The following is a 17,719-nucleotide window of genomic DNA, read 5'->3' as shown; positions in this document are numbered from 1 at the left end:
AGTGTTACCTCCCCTCCTATAACTACAATGGTAGTGTTACCTCCCCTCCTATGACTACAATGGTAGTGTTACCACTCCCTCCTATAACTACAATGGTAGTGTTACCTCCCCTCCTGTGACTACAATGGTAGTGTTACCCTCCCCTCCTATGACTACAATGGTAGTGTTACCTCCCCTCCTATAACTACAATGGTAGTGTTACCTCCCCTCCTATAACTACAATGGTAGTGTTACCTCCCCTCCTATGACTACAATGGTAGTGTTACCTCCCCCTCCTATAACTACAATGGTAGTGTTACCTCTCCCTCCTATGACTACAATGGTAGTGTTACCTCTCCCTCCTATAACTACAATGGTAGTGTTACCTCTCCCTCCTATAACTACAATGGTAGTGTTACCTCCCCCTCCTATAACTACAATGGTAGTGTTACCTCCCTCCTATGACTACAATGGTAGTGTTACCTCCCCCTCCTATAACTACAATGGTAGTGTTACCTCTCCCTCCTATAACTACAATGGTAGTGTTACCTCCCCCTCCTATAACTACAATGGTAGTGTTACCACTCCCTCCTATAACTACAAGGGTAGTGTTACCACTCCCTCCTATGACTACAATGGTAGTGTTACCTCCCCTCCTATAACTACAATGGTAGTGTTACCTCCCCTCCTATGACTACAATGGTACTATTATAGTGCTGGTCACTTCCAGTCCAATTATCAACAACAAGAATTTTGTTATACGGTCACTTCCCGTTAAAAGTATTAAGGTAAATGTCCGATTCTCGGTAAATGCGAGTCATCCCCATTCGGTATTTAGCTTTAGGTTGTTCCCGTAACTATAGTAGATCATATGGCCGTTCTACTTACGATTGCCCTAGCGAAACAGTTCACCCATTTCGTGCTCTTAAAAGCTGATTTTTGTCATGTTAAGAGAACAAATCAGATTTTTGACAAGTACGTGTAAGTAATAACAGTGTGCTATCGTACTTGCCTACTTCAGTTGATAAATTGTGAGTATTTGCCTATAAAGCACTTGACCCAGTCATTGATTGATAAGACCTTTTAAAGCAACGCGTGAATTTCAACGTCAATTATTTTAGTAAATATAACGACTGTAAATCATGGAATCAGGAGTGCACTCCGAAAAGACGTAAAATAAAATTACAGAATCAAAGATACGAGTAACCTAGAAATGGTTGTTAATTTCGAAATCGAACGCTATTAGTGAAAATCATTGGCTGACATGTTGTATGGTTTCTGCTTGGGTCCCTCAGATACACGTTTGGATCATTAGGCGCATTAAAGTACACGACATCCAGTGCCTTAAGATGATCTCAGAAGTATGTCAGTATCGCGCCTCCAGGCTGGTTGGGTTTACTAATGACAGTGCTGTACTATATATCTTCGTTAAAAACTGCCGAAAGTATAAACAATAAGAATGCCACAGTCGTACAATAGCGGTTTTCTCCTCCGGGTAATCATGTCTCATTTACATTGTTTTATTGACGCGAACATGGACTGTGTTTTGATGCTTTGGTACGTTTTGGTGTATTGACGATATCGTATATTTGATCATTGTGTCTTAACGTTTTGGTATGTTAATTTTTGTGTATTGACGATATGGTCCGCCATCTTGGAGACCATTCCCTAATATATATGTGTATAACTACCGAATTCACGACAGTGCACCAATTATTTATGCCGCATATTGTGGACGTACATACGTGTATAGTCCACATAGCAGGTTAATTAAAGACAGACAACGAACGTGCATGAGCTCCCATAGCCTCAGTTGTGGGTTTCAATGCATTATCGAAAATGTTTACTGGTATTACAAATCCACCAAGGACAAAGAACATGCCTTCATAAAGCTCCTGTACGATCAGTTTACTGATAGTATATAGCTCCATTGTATTAATACTATAACTACATTTTATTGATAATATAGCTCCATTTTATTAATAGTATACCTCCATTTTCAAACAGGTACTGTACAGATCAAATATAAAAAAATAAATGTTTTAACATGTCAAATTATCTTAACAACAAAATACAATGCCCTTCAACAAACCTGGAGGACAAATATAATATTTCTCAGTCAGGCTAATATTGTAGAAAACAATTACAATATCCTCAATCAATAATACAATTTTGATTTATAAATTACACCCCAAACAATATGGTGATAAACCATTGTACTAGGGCCCATGTTTATCCAAGTGGAGAACGAGAAAAGAATCTAACTTTAGTTTGGTTTGTTTTGTTTAACGTCCTATTAACAGCCGGGGTCATCTAAGGACGTGCCAGGTTTGGAGGTGGAGGAAAGCTGGAGTACCCGGAGAAAAACCACCGGCCTACGATCAGTACCTGGCAACTGCCCCACGTAGGTTTCGAACTCGCAACCCAGAGTTGGAAGGGCTAGTGATAAAGTGTCAGGACACCTTAACCACTCGGCCACCGACTTCAGTATATTAAAAGTTACTGTGTATCGTCAATATGGTATGTTACATGTAATTCACATTTGTATTTTTTGTAATGTTAATATTATCCGACAGTGTATATATTTAATTTCCCCCTTACTGTACAGGTAGCTATATGTATCATGCCATGGGGAGGCTGTTTTTACCTTTTCGTTCCTGTATGTCTAATGAGAAATATCCATCATACGGTTGGTTTTCATTTCTAGTGGTTCAATAAATGACACAGAACTTTTGGAATATTTTTCAATGGGAGTTAACGTAATTTTGATTTCATTTGTAGAACTAATCACAGTTGCTACTCGGTTAGTCAAATTGATGTATCTTCAGAATTTTAAATGATACCAAATACAGAACCTGAGGATTATACATTATACTAATTGTAGAGGAAAAAACAACAACTAAAACAACATCCTAATGTATGTATAACAATACATCTCCGATTTCTGTGAACATCGAATATATATTAAGTGTATTGTACAAATATAAAATATCAACATCTGTGGAAGAGCAAATCACTAATGCCCCCATCACACTAAGACAAAGACCACGAAGACCGCACTGCGTCCTTAAAATTTCGAGAAACGCAGCGGGGTCGTGGCAAAAATGGAGAATTTTGCAGTTGTCACGTTCATATTACGCCCTCATTACGTCCTTGCTGGGTTCTTACTACGTCCTACACGTTTCCACTAAGACCTTATCTCGCGCATGTTCGCGCGTGCACCACGCTCTGTGTGTTCTTAATACGCTCTTACTACGTCCAAAAAGATCTTTCTACGCGTGCATTACGTAATTACTACGTTCTCTCTGCGTTTGCCCGTTCCCTATAAATACAACTTGACTTGTTTCTTTTTTCCATTCCCCTGCAATATTCACAATATGCCGCCGAGAAAATCCTCTACTCTTAACTCCGTCATTAGTCGATCATAATGGCCAAATTGTAGTCTTCTTTCAACAGAAAGCCAAGGACGAACCCAAAAAAGCCTAGGTTGTCTTTTATTCCTTCTTCGCCTTCTTCGCAGCATCAAAAGTGCGGCCTGTGCATCAATAAAAACCTGTTGTCCTTGAATCAGAGCAAGATGCATAAGAAGTTCTTGATAACTTGTAACCATCTTCTTTTGTAGTTTGAACGAAAGTGATAATGAATTAAACTTGAAATGAGTATTTATACAGCCGATCCTCTGGACGTGGTTTTGACGTGGTGGTAACCTGTGACAGACGTGTCGTAAACTTAATGAGCACCGTAAGAACGTACTGGAAACCTAACGTGGTCATCAACAACGTGGTATTGGCGTACCTTGGTCATTGTACAAGCGTAGAGAGGTCGCAATAAGAACTACATTGACGTAGCAAGAACGCACTGACAACGCAATGAGAACGTAATACAATCCTTTCCATCAGCGCTACGCTTCCACTGCGTCAATGAAGTTCTCATTGGGTTTTGGTTACGTCATTACCACGTCAATACCGCTGGTACTGCGTCCCTGTTACGTTCTTACTACGTCCCGATTGGACCACGTCCTCGCTACGCTTTTTTTTAACATGCTCAAAGTTTGTTCACGTCCTCCAGGTCCATGAAGACCATAACACGTCCTTATCGGTCTCTATTGAGTCTTTACTACGTTGTACAAGTTCTTTCTGCGTTCGCATTGCGTTCTTCAATTTTTTCCAGGACGTGGTTGGACGTAGTGGGAACGTGACCTAGTGTGATGGGGGTATAATCGGTATTAATGAAATCGAACCATAATGAGGTTCCAATATTAATTCATTAACAATGTTCGTATCTAAAAACTTAAATTTCATAATACTCAATAACTCAATTGGCTTCCAATTTTTGTTTCCGCGTTAAAGTTCCTTTAATTATCAGCACACGTGCAGTCATTTATTTTCATTTTCAGAAATAAACAGCTGTGTAATTTTCGAAATACACCTAAGTTTCATACAACGCAGATTAATTTGACAGCTTTTCTAAAACACTCTACATTGACATTTGCAGAATTACTTCGAAACAGTGTTAAAAGTACAAAACACATAATTAAAGTAAAAGAAAACATCACTTGACATAATTAATCTCTTGTGTGATTCAATATCACACTCCCAGTAATGCAAACCGTTAATCACAGAGGGCAATTCTGTACTTCTCAGATCGTCCAGCTTTTCGTATTACATGTATGTTGATCAAAATATTGTACAAAAGGTAGGTAACACATAGCAATACAATTTGACATACAATAGAGCTGAATTAAGCCTATCATACAGCTGTTTCGTTATAGACTCAAAATATTACAAAACATTTTGCGCCTTTAGAACATCACGAGTCACCGATAGTAAGTAAATTATTAAGACATTTTAAAAACATATTATTTGTTTGTATTTATCCCACAGAAAAAATAGAACATGCATGTGAAAAATGAATATATATATAAAAATTCAAAAAGTTGCATAATATATTGCTGTGCAAAAATCTCTTCGGAAAATAACTGTATAAAATACAATTTTCATAAATCCTTACATGACAGGTGAAGAATAAAATTTAAAACGGGAAAAAATATCAATATGTGATGTACATGTAATCAAATTTATTTTTAAAAAATTTGTTTTTGTAAAATACATTTTTCTCCACAGCATACAGCTATAAATACAGACTGTAAAGTACGTACAATCTTGAACACATAACTTATCGATCTTTTTACACGAATCATATCGGTAAACAAGTTGTCCAGACTGAGGACCAGCATAATACATTATACAGTGTAATGCATATAATTACATCACCAGCTACATGTCATTCATACAGGTGTAACAGTTACCTGGCAAAGTATCACGTGTAACAGCTACCTGGCAAAGTATCACGTGTAACAGCTACCTGGCAAAGTATCACGTGTAACAGTTACCTGGCAAAGTACATGTATCACGTGTAACAGTTACCTGGCAAAGTATCACGTGTAACAGCTACCTGGCAAAGTACATGTATCACGTGTAACAGTTACCTGGCAAAGTATCACGTGTAACAGCTACCTGGCAAAGTACATGTATCACGTGTAACAGTAACCTGGCAAAGTATCACGTGTAACAGCTACAGAGTATAGTATCACGTGTAACAGTTACAGAGTATAGTATCACGTGTAACAGTTACCTGGCAAAGTATCACGTGTAACAGTTACAGAGTATAGTATCACGTGTAACAGTTACAGAGTATAGTATCACGTGTAACAGTTACCTGGCAAAGTATCACGTGTAGCAGTTACCTGGCAAAATATCAGGTGTAACAGTTACCTGGCAAAGTATCACGTGTAACAGTTACCTGGCAAAGTATCACGTGTAACAGCTACCTGGCAAAGTATCACGTGTAACAGTTACCTGGCAAAGTATCACGTGTAACAGTTACAGAGTATAGTATCACGTGTAACAGTTACAGAGTATAGTATCACGTGTAACAGTTACCTGGCAAAGTATCACGTGTAACAGTTACAGAGTATAGTATCACGTGTAACAGTTACCTGTCAAAGTATCACGTGTAACAGTTACCTGGCAAAATATCAGGTGTAACAGTTACCTGGCAAAGTATCACGTGTAACAGTTACCTGGCAAAATATCAGGTGTAACAGTTACCTGGCAAAGTATCACGTGTTACAGTTACCTGGCAAAGTATCACGTGTAACAGCTACCTGGCAAAGTATCACGTGTAACAGTTACCTGGCAAAGTATCACGTGTAACAGCTACCTGGCAAAGTATCACGTGTAACAGTTACCTGGCAAAGTATCACGTGTAACAGTTACAGAGTATAGTATCACGTGTAACAGCTACCTGGCAAAGTATCACGTGTAACAGTTACAGAGTATAGTATCACGTGTAACAGCTACCTGGCAAAGTATCACGTGTAACAGTTACAGAGTATAGTATCACGTGTAACAGCTACCTGGCAAAGTATCACGTGTAACAGTTACAGAGTATAGTATCACGTGTAACAGTTATTTGGTATAGTATGACGTGTGACAGTTATTTGGTATAGTATGACGTATAAGTTATTTGATGTCGACACAACCCACAACGTAATATCTAAAATAATAAAATTGTCAAAACCCACAAGATGACAAAAATCTGTGGTTCAATTTTAATAAAGCATGTTATATGATTCCAAGCACTTTAATATAATTCTGCTGAGACGTACCATCCATAAAACACCCACTCGTTATTTTGATGGGAATGCTTGGTCCATCAATATCACCTCTAATCCAATCATTACTCTGTTCTAATAGCCTGCCCCTTACAGTCTCCATTTTGTTTGTTCGTCCTATGTCTAAATGGGTAACATGGAATCGTCGGAGTTACCATGTCTAAATTGGTAACATGGAATCGTCGGACTAACCATGTCTAAATGGATAACATGGAATCGTCGGAGTTACCATGTCTAAATTGGTAACATGGAATCGTCGGACTAACCATGTCTAAATGGGTAACATGGAATCGTCGGAGATACCATGTCTAAATTGGTAACATGGAATCGCCGGAGTTACCAGGTCTAATTGGGTAACATGGAATCGTCGGACTAACCATGTCTAAATGGGTAACATGGAATCACCGGAGTTACCTTGTCTAAATGGGTAACATGGATTCGTCGGAGTTACCATGTCTAAATTGGTAACATGGAATCGTCGGACTAACCATGTCTAAATGGGTAACATGGAATCGTCGGAGATACCATGTCTAAATTGGTAACATGGAATCGCCGGAGTTACCACGTCTAATTGGGTAACATGGAATCGTCGAACTAACCATGTCTAAATGGGTAACATGGAATCACCGGAGTTACCTTGTCTAAATGGGTAACATGGATTCGTCGGAGTTACCATGTCTAAATTGGTAACATGGAATCGTCGGAGTTACCATGTCTAAATGGGTAACATGGAATCGTCGGAGATACCATGTCTAAATTGGTAACATGGAATCGTCGGAGTTACCACGTCTAAATGGGTAACATGGAATCGTCGGACTAACCATGTCTAAAAGGGTAACATGGAATCACCGGAGTTAACATGTCTAAATGGGTAACATGGAATCGTCGGAGTTACCATGTCTAAATGGGTAACATGGAATCGTCGGAGATACCATGTCTAAATTGGTAACATGGAATCGTCGGAGATACCATGTCTAAATTGGTAACATGGAATCGTCGGAGATACCATGTCTAAATTGGTAACATGGAATCGTCGGAGATACCATGTCTAAATGGGTAACATGGAATCGTCGGAGATACCATGTCTAAATTGGTAACATGGAATCGTCGGAGATACCATGTCTAAATGGGTAACATGGAATCGTCGGAGTTACCACGTCTAAATGGGTAACATGGAATTGTCGGAGTTACCACGTCTAAATGGGTAACATGGAATCGTCGGAGTTACTACGTCTAAATGGGTAACATGGAATCGTCGGAGTTACCACGTCGGAGTTACCATGTCTAAATTGGTAACATGGAATCGTCGGACTAACCATGTCTAAATGGGTAACATGGAATCGTCGGAGATACCATGTCTAAATTGGTAACATGGAATCGTCGGAGTTACCATGTCTAAATGTATAATTGCCGAATAGCTTAGAGATGTGCTCCGCTGTCATATCAACAACCATTAAAAATATATATCACTTTCAGAATTGGAACGTTTAAATAAACATACAATGTATATATGTCGTTAATTATATATTGCTCTAATCATTTATTGGCGGAGAAGCTAATTACAAGCAAAATCCATACATGTTATAAAACTTGACAGTGTATGATTTAAATATTGTATCCGTTTCCGTGTCTTTCTAGAGAAATGCCACTGTGACAGTACACAACAATACCAGGTACAATTGTATAACTAATCTATTTTACAGACAACCATCAACATATTATATCAGTACATCAGTATATCTATTCAGTGTGATAAGGACAGTGGTACAAAACAACCACGTGCTATGAGCATCACCAGCAGCCATCAATAGTGTATAGTATATCTATAAGTTGTGGTATAATATCGCCACCTCATTAACACTACGTAAATTAAATATTTGTCTAAACCAATGAGATAACAGCCGTACAATGATGGTTATATGTATTTCAGTTTACCGACATTTAATGGTAAACTAGTTTTACAGACGACACAAGTCAGGCCGTCCATTTTTTTGGTTATGGTAAACATTTATACTTGGTCATTTTACCTCTCTCTTCGAATGCCCACATCACCACAAACCTAGGGCCAGTTTTGTCGATCTTCCTTAACATATTATAAAGTAATTCCTTAACTTAAAATTTTCCATAGGAAGCATTTCAGAATCTATGGAGTTTCCTTAACTAATATTTCTCCTTAATTTCCTATAATGATTTCCTGTGGAAAATTTTAAGTTAAGGAAAAGAAACCGGAGCCTGGTTTTTATGGATAGTGTCAATCCTCAGTGATGACAATAATTTACCTAATCATTTGACAGTCAAAGTATAGTATAGTTTATCGGAACTAAGATTGATGTACAATAAACTGTCAGGTAATAAGAAGGCATTATTGGATTTAAACTTATCGGAACTAAGATTGATGTACAATAAACTGTCAGGTCATAAGAAGGCATTATTGGATTTAAACTTATCGGAACTAAGATTGATGTACAATAAACTGTCAGGTCATAAGAAGGCATTATTGGATTTAAATTATCGGAACTAAGATTGATGTTGTACAATTAACTGTCAGGTCATAAGAAGACATTATTGGATTAATGGAGGAATCTTAGTTAAGAAACTTAAATTCTGTACTGCTTTCTTTATTTCCCTAAGGGACTTCTTAAAATAATGAAATGCTGTTGAAACTTTGGCCTGATAATCTTTAATAGCATATAACTCTATAACTTCATAATATTACACGACTTCTGTCGGGTTCATTAGTATCTCACTCGTAACATTTAATATAAAAATGTAATCTCTAAAATTCGTTTTTAACAACTTCATATCATATCCGCTCAACCTCCCTTACATGAAATATAACAAAGAAAACATGGAATGGATACTTAAGTTACATCCGTGCATTTTATACATATAACATCACAGTCACGGTGCTTCACTGTCCTACTCATACAATCTGTTCAACACATAATATAATTGTATTTGTCATTTAGTTGTAATTCTCTTACAAATATATAATACGAAAAGTAGTTTAATTATATTTCTAAAGCAATACCACAAGAAAACAATCGTTTATCAAGTATGTGTTTATAACAATATCAAAAGAATACTAGTAGTTTAAGACTGTATACATGTATTATGGAGCTCATAACCTTAAATGCCTTGTGTCAGTAGTTAGGCACAGTTTTGGTGTACATGTGTATTACTATAGACAACAGACAATGCCTTGAAGGGAAAGACAAATGGTATAAACATGGTGTACATGATATATATGTATAGTGACTATTGATAAACTTGTACAAGTACAGAATGAGATTAGCATATAGGACAGCCAAGGCACTCCTAAATTATATAATGACAAAAATGTTCACAGGTGGCCATCAGAAACATTATCAAAAATATCAAAAATATATCATTTACAATTGAGAACAAATGCACCATATCATCTATAGAAATATAAAGTCCAGCATATTTCGTAAATTATATTAAACAACAACCATTCACTGGGCAATGCAATAAAATCTGATCCCGAGACACCTATTACGTCATGTACAGCGATGGTTCCTATGTTAATTAAGGGACACACCATTTTGCCATTTATAGTTTATAGTTAACAATATGTATCATTATTTCAGCACGTGAATGAGACCCTATTTTGATATATCATTTACCTTGTGACATCAGTGCAAATCCCTCTTCGTCTTTAATAATGAAAAGGATCAGTACATATTATCACAATATACAGTGTTTTACATACATGTTGATAGTGACTATTTATAGGTGATAGCTATATATATAAATACCCTGAGATTACCCGATACTACCCCGATATCGGTAGAGTGCTCCCTCAACCATTGTGCTTGTAATTTATCTCCAGTATACAAATATGTAGACCTCAAATCGAAGCGTCCCGATATTAAGAATGCATTGTATTCTTAGCCACAAGTCTAGATTATCTCTCTAGTCTTCAACATTGCGATACAGCTGAGAAAACTTGCGATCGTCCTGACAAAATTTAAGATTCACAACCAGGAATGTGAAACGCTGTACAGATGCTTTAGTCAATGGAGTTACGTGCATGTGATCAACAATCCTGCTAAAAATAAATCCTTCCTTCTTTATAGTCTTAGATCCCAAACCTAAATTTACAACCTAAGTTATGTGGTGGAATATAATATAGGACTTACTGTAGGATGGAGGGTGGATATCAGACGTCTAGATGGACGCTCTAACCAAGGCATCAAGCTTGCCACCAGTTCCGTCAACGTTCGGTAACCTAGGGAAATGCCTTAACTTACTGCTAGATGTCCATAGGAAAGCGTTAGTAGGTCGAAGGGGAAAGTTTTAGCTAAGAAAGTATCTTTAAATTATGTAATGCTTTTCAATGGAATATTAAGGGATTTCCTCAAGTTAATGATTGTTGATGAATCTGGGGCCAGGTCACTACTAGTCACCTGGTAGTATGGGACAGGGAAGAATCATACTTCCATGCCATGTGATCTTCAGGTATCCATTCACAAATACGTATCCACACTTGTGTATATATGTACCATTATATATAGGACATCCAGATGACAGTGCCCACAGACAATTTGGATATCAAAGTATACCGACATTTTACCCAGCTGAAAACAACTGAATAAAGGACATTGCACTCCTTCATGTCGCAGATACCCCAGTATATCAAGGTAACACCGGGATGTCTGGAATTAGGTTATCGTCAGCTTGGACTTGTCAGGGCCTGGAATCTAGGGATGCCTGCAAACACCTCACCACCTGTATAACAAAATATACAGGATAGAACAGGCAGACAAAGGTTATCATTATGTCAATTTAACATTATTAATAGTGATGGAATTTCCTCATTAAGGCCATGACAAAGTATTCAGACTGAAATTTCCTCTCATTTGATCAAAATACTTAATTTGCTGATACAAAAAACAAGAGGCCCAATGGGCCTGTATCGCTCCCCTGGCTCTACAGCAACTTTGAAGTTGATTGAGGTCATTTCTACAGATACATATTGTATCATGCTGATTACCTTTTTATTCATATATCAGAGTAAGCTAGGTTTATTCATATTAATAAATGTTCTAGTCCTTCATTCCAGCATTCTATTAGCCTAATATCAGGTCTCAGAGGCTCTTGGCTATCGCAAAATTATTGCTTACAGATTTAAGTCGATTTCACCCCTGTGACCTTGAATGTAGGTCAAGGTCATTCATTTGAACAAATTTGGTAGCCCTTCACCCCAGCATGCTAAAAGCCTAATATCAAGTCCCTGGGCCGTTTGGTTATTAAGAAGTAATTTGAAGATTATAGCCTATTTGACCAATGTGACCTTTAGTGAAGGTCAAGGTCATTCATTTGAACAAACTTTGTAGCCCTTCACCCTAGCATGCTACAGACCCAATACAAAGTCCTTGGGCCTCTTGGTTATTGAGAAGAAGTTGTTTTAAGATTATAGCCTATTTGACCCATGTGACCTTGAATGAAGGTCAATGTCATTTATTTGAACAAACTTTGTAGCCCTTTACCCTAGGATGCTACACACCAAATACCAAGTCCCTGGGCCTCTTGGTTATTGAGAAGAAGTTGTTTGAAGATTATAGCCTATTTGACCCATGTGGCCTTTAGTGAAGGTCAAGGTCATTTATTTGAACAAACTTTGTAGCCCTTCACCCAAGCATGCTACAGGCCGAATATCAAGTCCTTGGACCTCTTGGTTATTGAGAAGAAGTTTTTTTAAGATTATAGCCTATTTGACCCATGTGACCTTAAATGAAGATCAATGTCATTTATTTGAACAAACTTTGTAGCCCTTTACCCTAGCATGCTACACACCCAATACCAAGTCCCTGGGCCTCTTGGTTATTGAGAAGAAGACGTTTGAAGATTATAGTCTATTTGACCAACGTGACCTTGAATGACGGTCAAGGTCATTTATTTGAACAAACTTTGTAGTCCTTCACTCAAGCATGCTACAGACCCAATACCAAGTCCCTGGGCCACTTGGTTATTTAGAAGAAGTCGTTTGAAGATTATAGCCTATTTGACCCATGTGACCTTGAATGAAGGTCAAGGTCATTTATTTGAACAAACTTTGTAGCCCTTCACCCCAGCATGCTACAGGCCCAATATCAAGTCCCTGGGCCTCCTGGTTATTGAGAAGAAGTCGTTTGAAGATTATAGCCTATTTGACCCATGTGACCTTGAATGAACGTCAAGGTCATTTATTTGAACACACTTTGTAGCCCTTCACCCCAGCATGCTACAGGCCCAATATCAAGTCCCTGGGCCTCTTGGTTATTGAGAAGAAGTTGTTTAAATGAAAAAGTTGACGGCGGACGGACGACGGACGCCGCACCACGGCATATGCTCACTTGCCCTTCGGGCAGGTGAGCTAAAAATAAATGTAATTGTTGGTGACTGAATATAATACCTCAATGTATAGCAGAACACTTCAGCAATGAAAGCTGATGGCAGTAGCGAGATGACAATAAAATGGAAAGGGCTATACAACAGCACACAAAAACAAGAGGCTCATGGGCCTTAACGTTCATCTGACACTAAAAACCCTTGTACTATTGTAGTATACACTGTACATACTCAGTAGCAAGTATGGTGGCACTGTTGGCCAAGGCAGCCATCTTGGATATCGGACTGAGCCAAAAAATAACAACAATTGGTCAGGACCATCTCAGGATCATTTCAGGTAAGCTAGAGTTGAATCCCACTGGTGGAACTTGAGTAGAAGTTTGAAAAAGGTGATGTTAAGGAAAACCATGATAGCATAATCATGTTACAAAATGGCTGCCGTGGCTGCCATGTCAAAGTTTTTATGAAGCTTAGAAATAACAACACTTTGTTGGTTCCCCTTCCTTAACATTCTCACTAATTTCCAGCTCAATGGCACCCATGGAACTAGAGAAGAAGATTAAATTGTGTTTTTCAAGATGGCTGCCATGGCGGCCATCTTGGATTTCAAATCGACCTGAAAAATAACAACACTTGGTCAAGACCATCTCAGGATCATTTCAGGTAAGTTAGAGCTGAATTCCATTGGGGGAACTTGAGAAGAAGTTTGAAATGTGAAACGACCTATGAAGCATGGTGACTATAGGTCATCCTGACCCTTCAGTAACATTTGGCTAACTGAAACTCCAATCCTAGATCACAATCAGACAGGGATAATTTTCCAATACTGTAGCATTTTTAAACTCCTGTTATGAGCCATTAAATCAAGACTTGGTGAACATTTTATTAAGAAGTCATTAGTAAGAGCACATGAATGTATAATCTGATGGTTACATCATGTTTGATTATCTGAACATTACAGAGACCTCCAACGACTCATTGATACACATAGACAGGAATCATGATGTATGTCATGAATGACAGTAGAAATATGGTCAAACTCACTGAGGACATTTTCTGGGACGCTGAAAGGTGATTCGGACAGCATGACCTCGGTGTTATATACCCAGTCTGGTATGGACTGGTCCGCCCACTGTAAACGTCAATACTAACATGATTAAGTAGTCTGAGAAGTTCTACTGTGTAACCCCAGCCCATCCCTTCACACCTGAGAGACAGTGTGCCCTCTAGTAGTGTTCAATCAATGTATGTTCAGGTTAAAATCCCTGTCTAGTGACGATAATCAATATACAGAGAATGGTATTTATTTACTGAATCATATCATCCTCTAGAGATGAATTGGCTACAAACTCATCTCTCACACTATCATCCTCTACTGAATCCTCCCTCTCATTATCCTCTACTGAATCATCTCTCACATTATCCTCTACTGAATCCTCCCTCACATTATCCTCTACTGAATCATCTCTCACATTATTATCCTCTACTGAATCATCTACTACCTCTCACACTATTATCCTCTACAGGATCATCTCTCACAATATCGTATGTACTGAATCATCGCTCAAATAATCCTCTAAGAATAATCTTTCATATTATCCTCTACTGAATAAATTCTCACACTATCCTCTACTGAATCCTCCCTCACATTATCCTCTACTGAATCCTCCATCTAATTTTCCTCTACTGAATCATCTCTCATTATCCTCTACTGAATCCTCCCTCACACTATCCTCTACTGAATCCTCCCTCACATTTTCCTGTACTGAATCCTCCCTCACATTATTATTCTCTACTGAATCCTCCCTCACATTATCCTCTACTGAATCATCTCTCTCATTATCCTCTACTGAATCCTCCCTCACATTATTATCCTCTACTGAATCCTCCCTCACATTATCCTCTACTAAATCATCTCTCTCATTATCCTCTACTGAATCCTCCCTCACATTATCCTCTACTGAATCCTCCCTCACATTATCCTCTACTGAATACTCCCTCTCATTATCCTCTACTGAATCCTCCCTCACATTATCCTCTACTGAATCCTCCCTCACATTATCCTCTACTGAATCCTCCCTCATTATCCTCTACTGAATCCTCCCTCACATTATCCTCTACTGAATCCTCTCTCACATTATCCTCTACTGAATCCTCCCTCACATTATCCTCTACTGAATCATCTCTCTCATTATCCTCTACTGAATCCTCCCTCACATTATCCTCTACTGAATACTCCCTCTCATTATCCTCTACTGAATACTCCCTCTCATTATCCTCTACTGAATCTTCCCTCACATTATCCTCTACTGAATACTCCCTCTCATTATCCTCTACTGAATCCTCCCTCACATTATCCTCTACTGAATCTTCCCTCACATTATCCTCTACTGAATACTCCCTCTCATTAACCTCTACTGAATACTCCCTCTCATTATCCTCTACTGAATCCTCCCTCACATTATCCTCTACTGAATCCTCCCTCACATTATCCTCTACTGAATCCTTCCTCATTATCCTCTACTGAATCCTCCCTCACATTATCCTCTACTGAATCATCTCTCTCATTATCCTCTACTGAATCCTCCCTCACATTATTATCCTCTACTGAATCCTCCCTCACATTATCCTCTACTAAATCATCTCTCTCATTATCCTCTGAATCCTCCCTCACATTATCCTCTACTGAATCCTCCCTCACATTATCCTCTACTGAATCCTCCCTCACATTATCCTCTACTGAATCCTCCCTCACATTATCCTCTACTGAATCCTCTCTCACATTATCCTCTACTGAATCCTCCCTCACATTATCCTCTACTGAATCCTCCCTCACATTATCCTCTACTGAATCCTCTCTCACATTATCCTCTACTGAATCCTCCCTCACATTATCCTCTACTGAATCCTCCCTCACATTATCCTCTACTGAATCCTCCCTCACATTATCCTCTACTGAATACTTCCTCTCATTATCCTCTACTGAAGCATCTGTTTCACTATCCCTTAATGAATGATCTTTCATTCTATCCACTACTGAATTATCTCTCACAATATTATCTTCTGAATGGTCCTCACTTTCCTTTACAGAATATAATATCTCCCATTATTGTCTAGTGTTGTGCTCTCTTGTAGAGCTACTTTACTGACCTTTAATACTTGATCACTGGTATAAAATATTAAACAGTTTTATTAGAACGTTATATTATCAGTATATACCAGGGGATATTTGAGGTACCTGTTTATTTTTCTGGTGCCAAATGCATGGTACTGGGAGTGTTGTGACCAGACTAGCATTGTTCTCTAGTCTGACTAATATCTCCACTACATATCGGCACTGAAACACAAGTGACGAAAAAACTAGTAAAATACAGTGTCAAATTGTTACAACTTTGTAAGCATAATGCAATCTATCAAAAGTTTAATATATATTGAAGGGATGTGCTAAAAAGTAACTTTTGGTTATACATTAATCAACAATGATAGAGAAGTAAGGGGTTTACTTTATAGTAAACTAGGGATACACCGTAAAACAGTTTCATGCAAACAATGTTCACACGATCTGTTTAGCAGTGGTTGGGGTGGTGGAGAGTAAAACCTTGGATAGTATTTAAAGGGAGACAACCCTTATTAGTGTACTGAACAACACTGGTGAGACTTACAATCACATACACTCTCAGTGATTTGTATGTTTGCTATAAAATGGGCGTGGTATTTACCTGCATGTGATAGTTATTGTATTTACCTGTATGTGATAGTGATTGTATTTACCTGTAAGTGATAGCAATTGCATTTACCTGTAAGTGATAGTGATTGCATTTACCTTATGTGATCGTGATTGTATTTACCTGTGTGTGATAGTAATTGTATTTACCTGGAAGTGATAGTGATTGTATTTACCTGTATGTGATAGTAATTGTATTTAACTGTATGTGATAGTAATTGTATTTACCTGTATGTGAAAGTAATTGTATTTACATGTATGTGATAGTAATTGTATTTACCTGTAAGTGATAGTGATTGTATTTACCTGTATGTGATAGTAATTGTATTTACCTGTAAGTGATAGTGATTGTATTTACCTGTATGTGATAGTAATTGTATTTACCTGTATGTGATAGTAATTGTATTTACCTGTATGTGATTGTATTTGTATATACCTGTACATGTTAGTAAAATTGTATTTACCTGTATGTGATTGTATTTGTATATACCTGTACATGTTAGTAAAATTGTATTTACCTGTATGTGATAGTAATTGTATTTACCTGTATGTGATAGTAATTGTATTTACCTGTATGTGATTGTATTTGTATATACCTGTACATGTTAGTAAAATTGTATTTACCTGTATGTGATAGTAATTGTATTTACCTGTATGTGATAGTAATTGTATTTACCTGTATGTGATTGTATTTGTATATACATGTACATGTTAGTAAAATTGTATTTACCTGTATGTGATAGTAATTGTATTTACCTGTAAGTGATAGTGATTGTATTTACCTGTATGTGATAGTAATTGTATTTACCTGTATGTGATTGTATTTGTATATACATGTACATGTTAGTAAAATTGTATTTACCTGTATGTGATTACCAGCGACAGAAGAGGGGATGGGTGAATGTTGATCATGAGGTTCCTTCAGTGGTATGATGAAGTTGTCCAGTCCCCTGCTTAGAAATGATTGATTATGTAAATAATCTTCC

General features: G+C 37.7%; 1 protein-coding gene across 13 annotated transcripts in view; it reads right to left on the bottom strand.

Moving 5' to 3' along the window:
* Window positions 1-1,931: 1,931 nt before the first annotated feature.
* LOC117327517 overlaps window positions 1,932-17,719 on the bottom strand; it is a 31,526-nt gene continuing 15,738 nt past the window's right edge. The window contains exons 8-12 of one of the 13 annotated variants that reach the window (XR_004532667.1): window positions 17,596-17,686; window positions 16,248-16,346; window positions 14,054-14,141; window positions 5,614-11,407; window positions 1,932-5,495 (exon numbers count right to left, since the gene is read on the bottom strand). Coding sequence is in view for 2 of the 13 variants with exons in the window: in XM_033884551.1 (XP_033740442.1) it covers window positions 11,352-11,407; window positions 14,054-14,141; window positions 16,248-16,346; window positions 17,596-17,686 (334 nt within the window). In the remaining 11 variants the exon portion in view is untranslated. Of the gene's footprint in view, window positions 11,408-14,053; window positions 14,142-16,247; window positions 16,347-17,595; window positions 17,687-17,719 lie in introns of all 13 variants that reach the window. The other 12 variants (XR_004532670.1, XR_004532668.1, XR_004532665.1 and 9 more) reach the window with 12 other exon arrangements.

Source organism: Pecten maximus, chromosome 1, assembly GCF_902652985.1.
Source record: "Pecten maximus chromosome 1, xPecMax1.1, whole genome shotgun sequence".
Classification (NCBI taxonomy): domain Eukaryota; kingdom Metazoa; phylum Mollusca; class Bivalvia; order Pectinida; family Pectinidae; genus Pecten; species Pecten maximus.
Note: the sequence above shows the minus strand (reverse complement) of the source record. Positions and strands in the feature narration are given on the sequence as shown.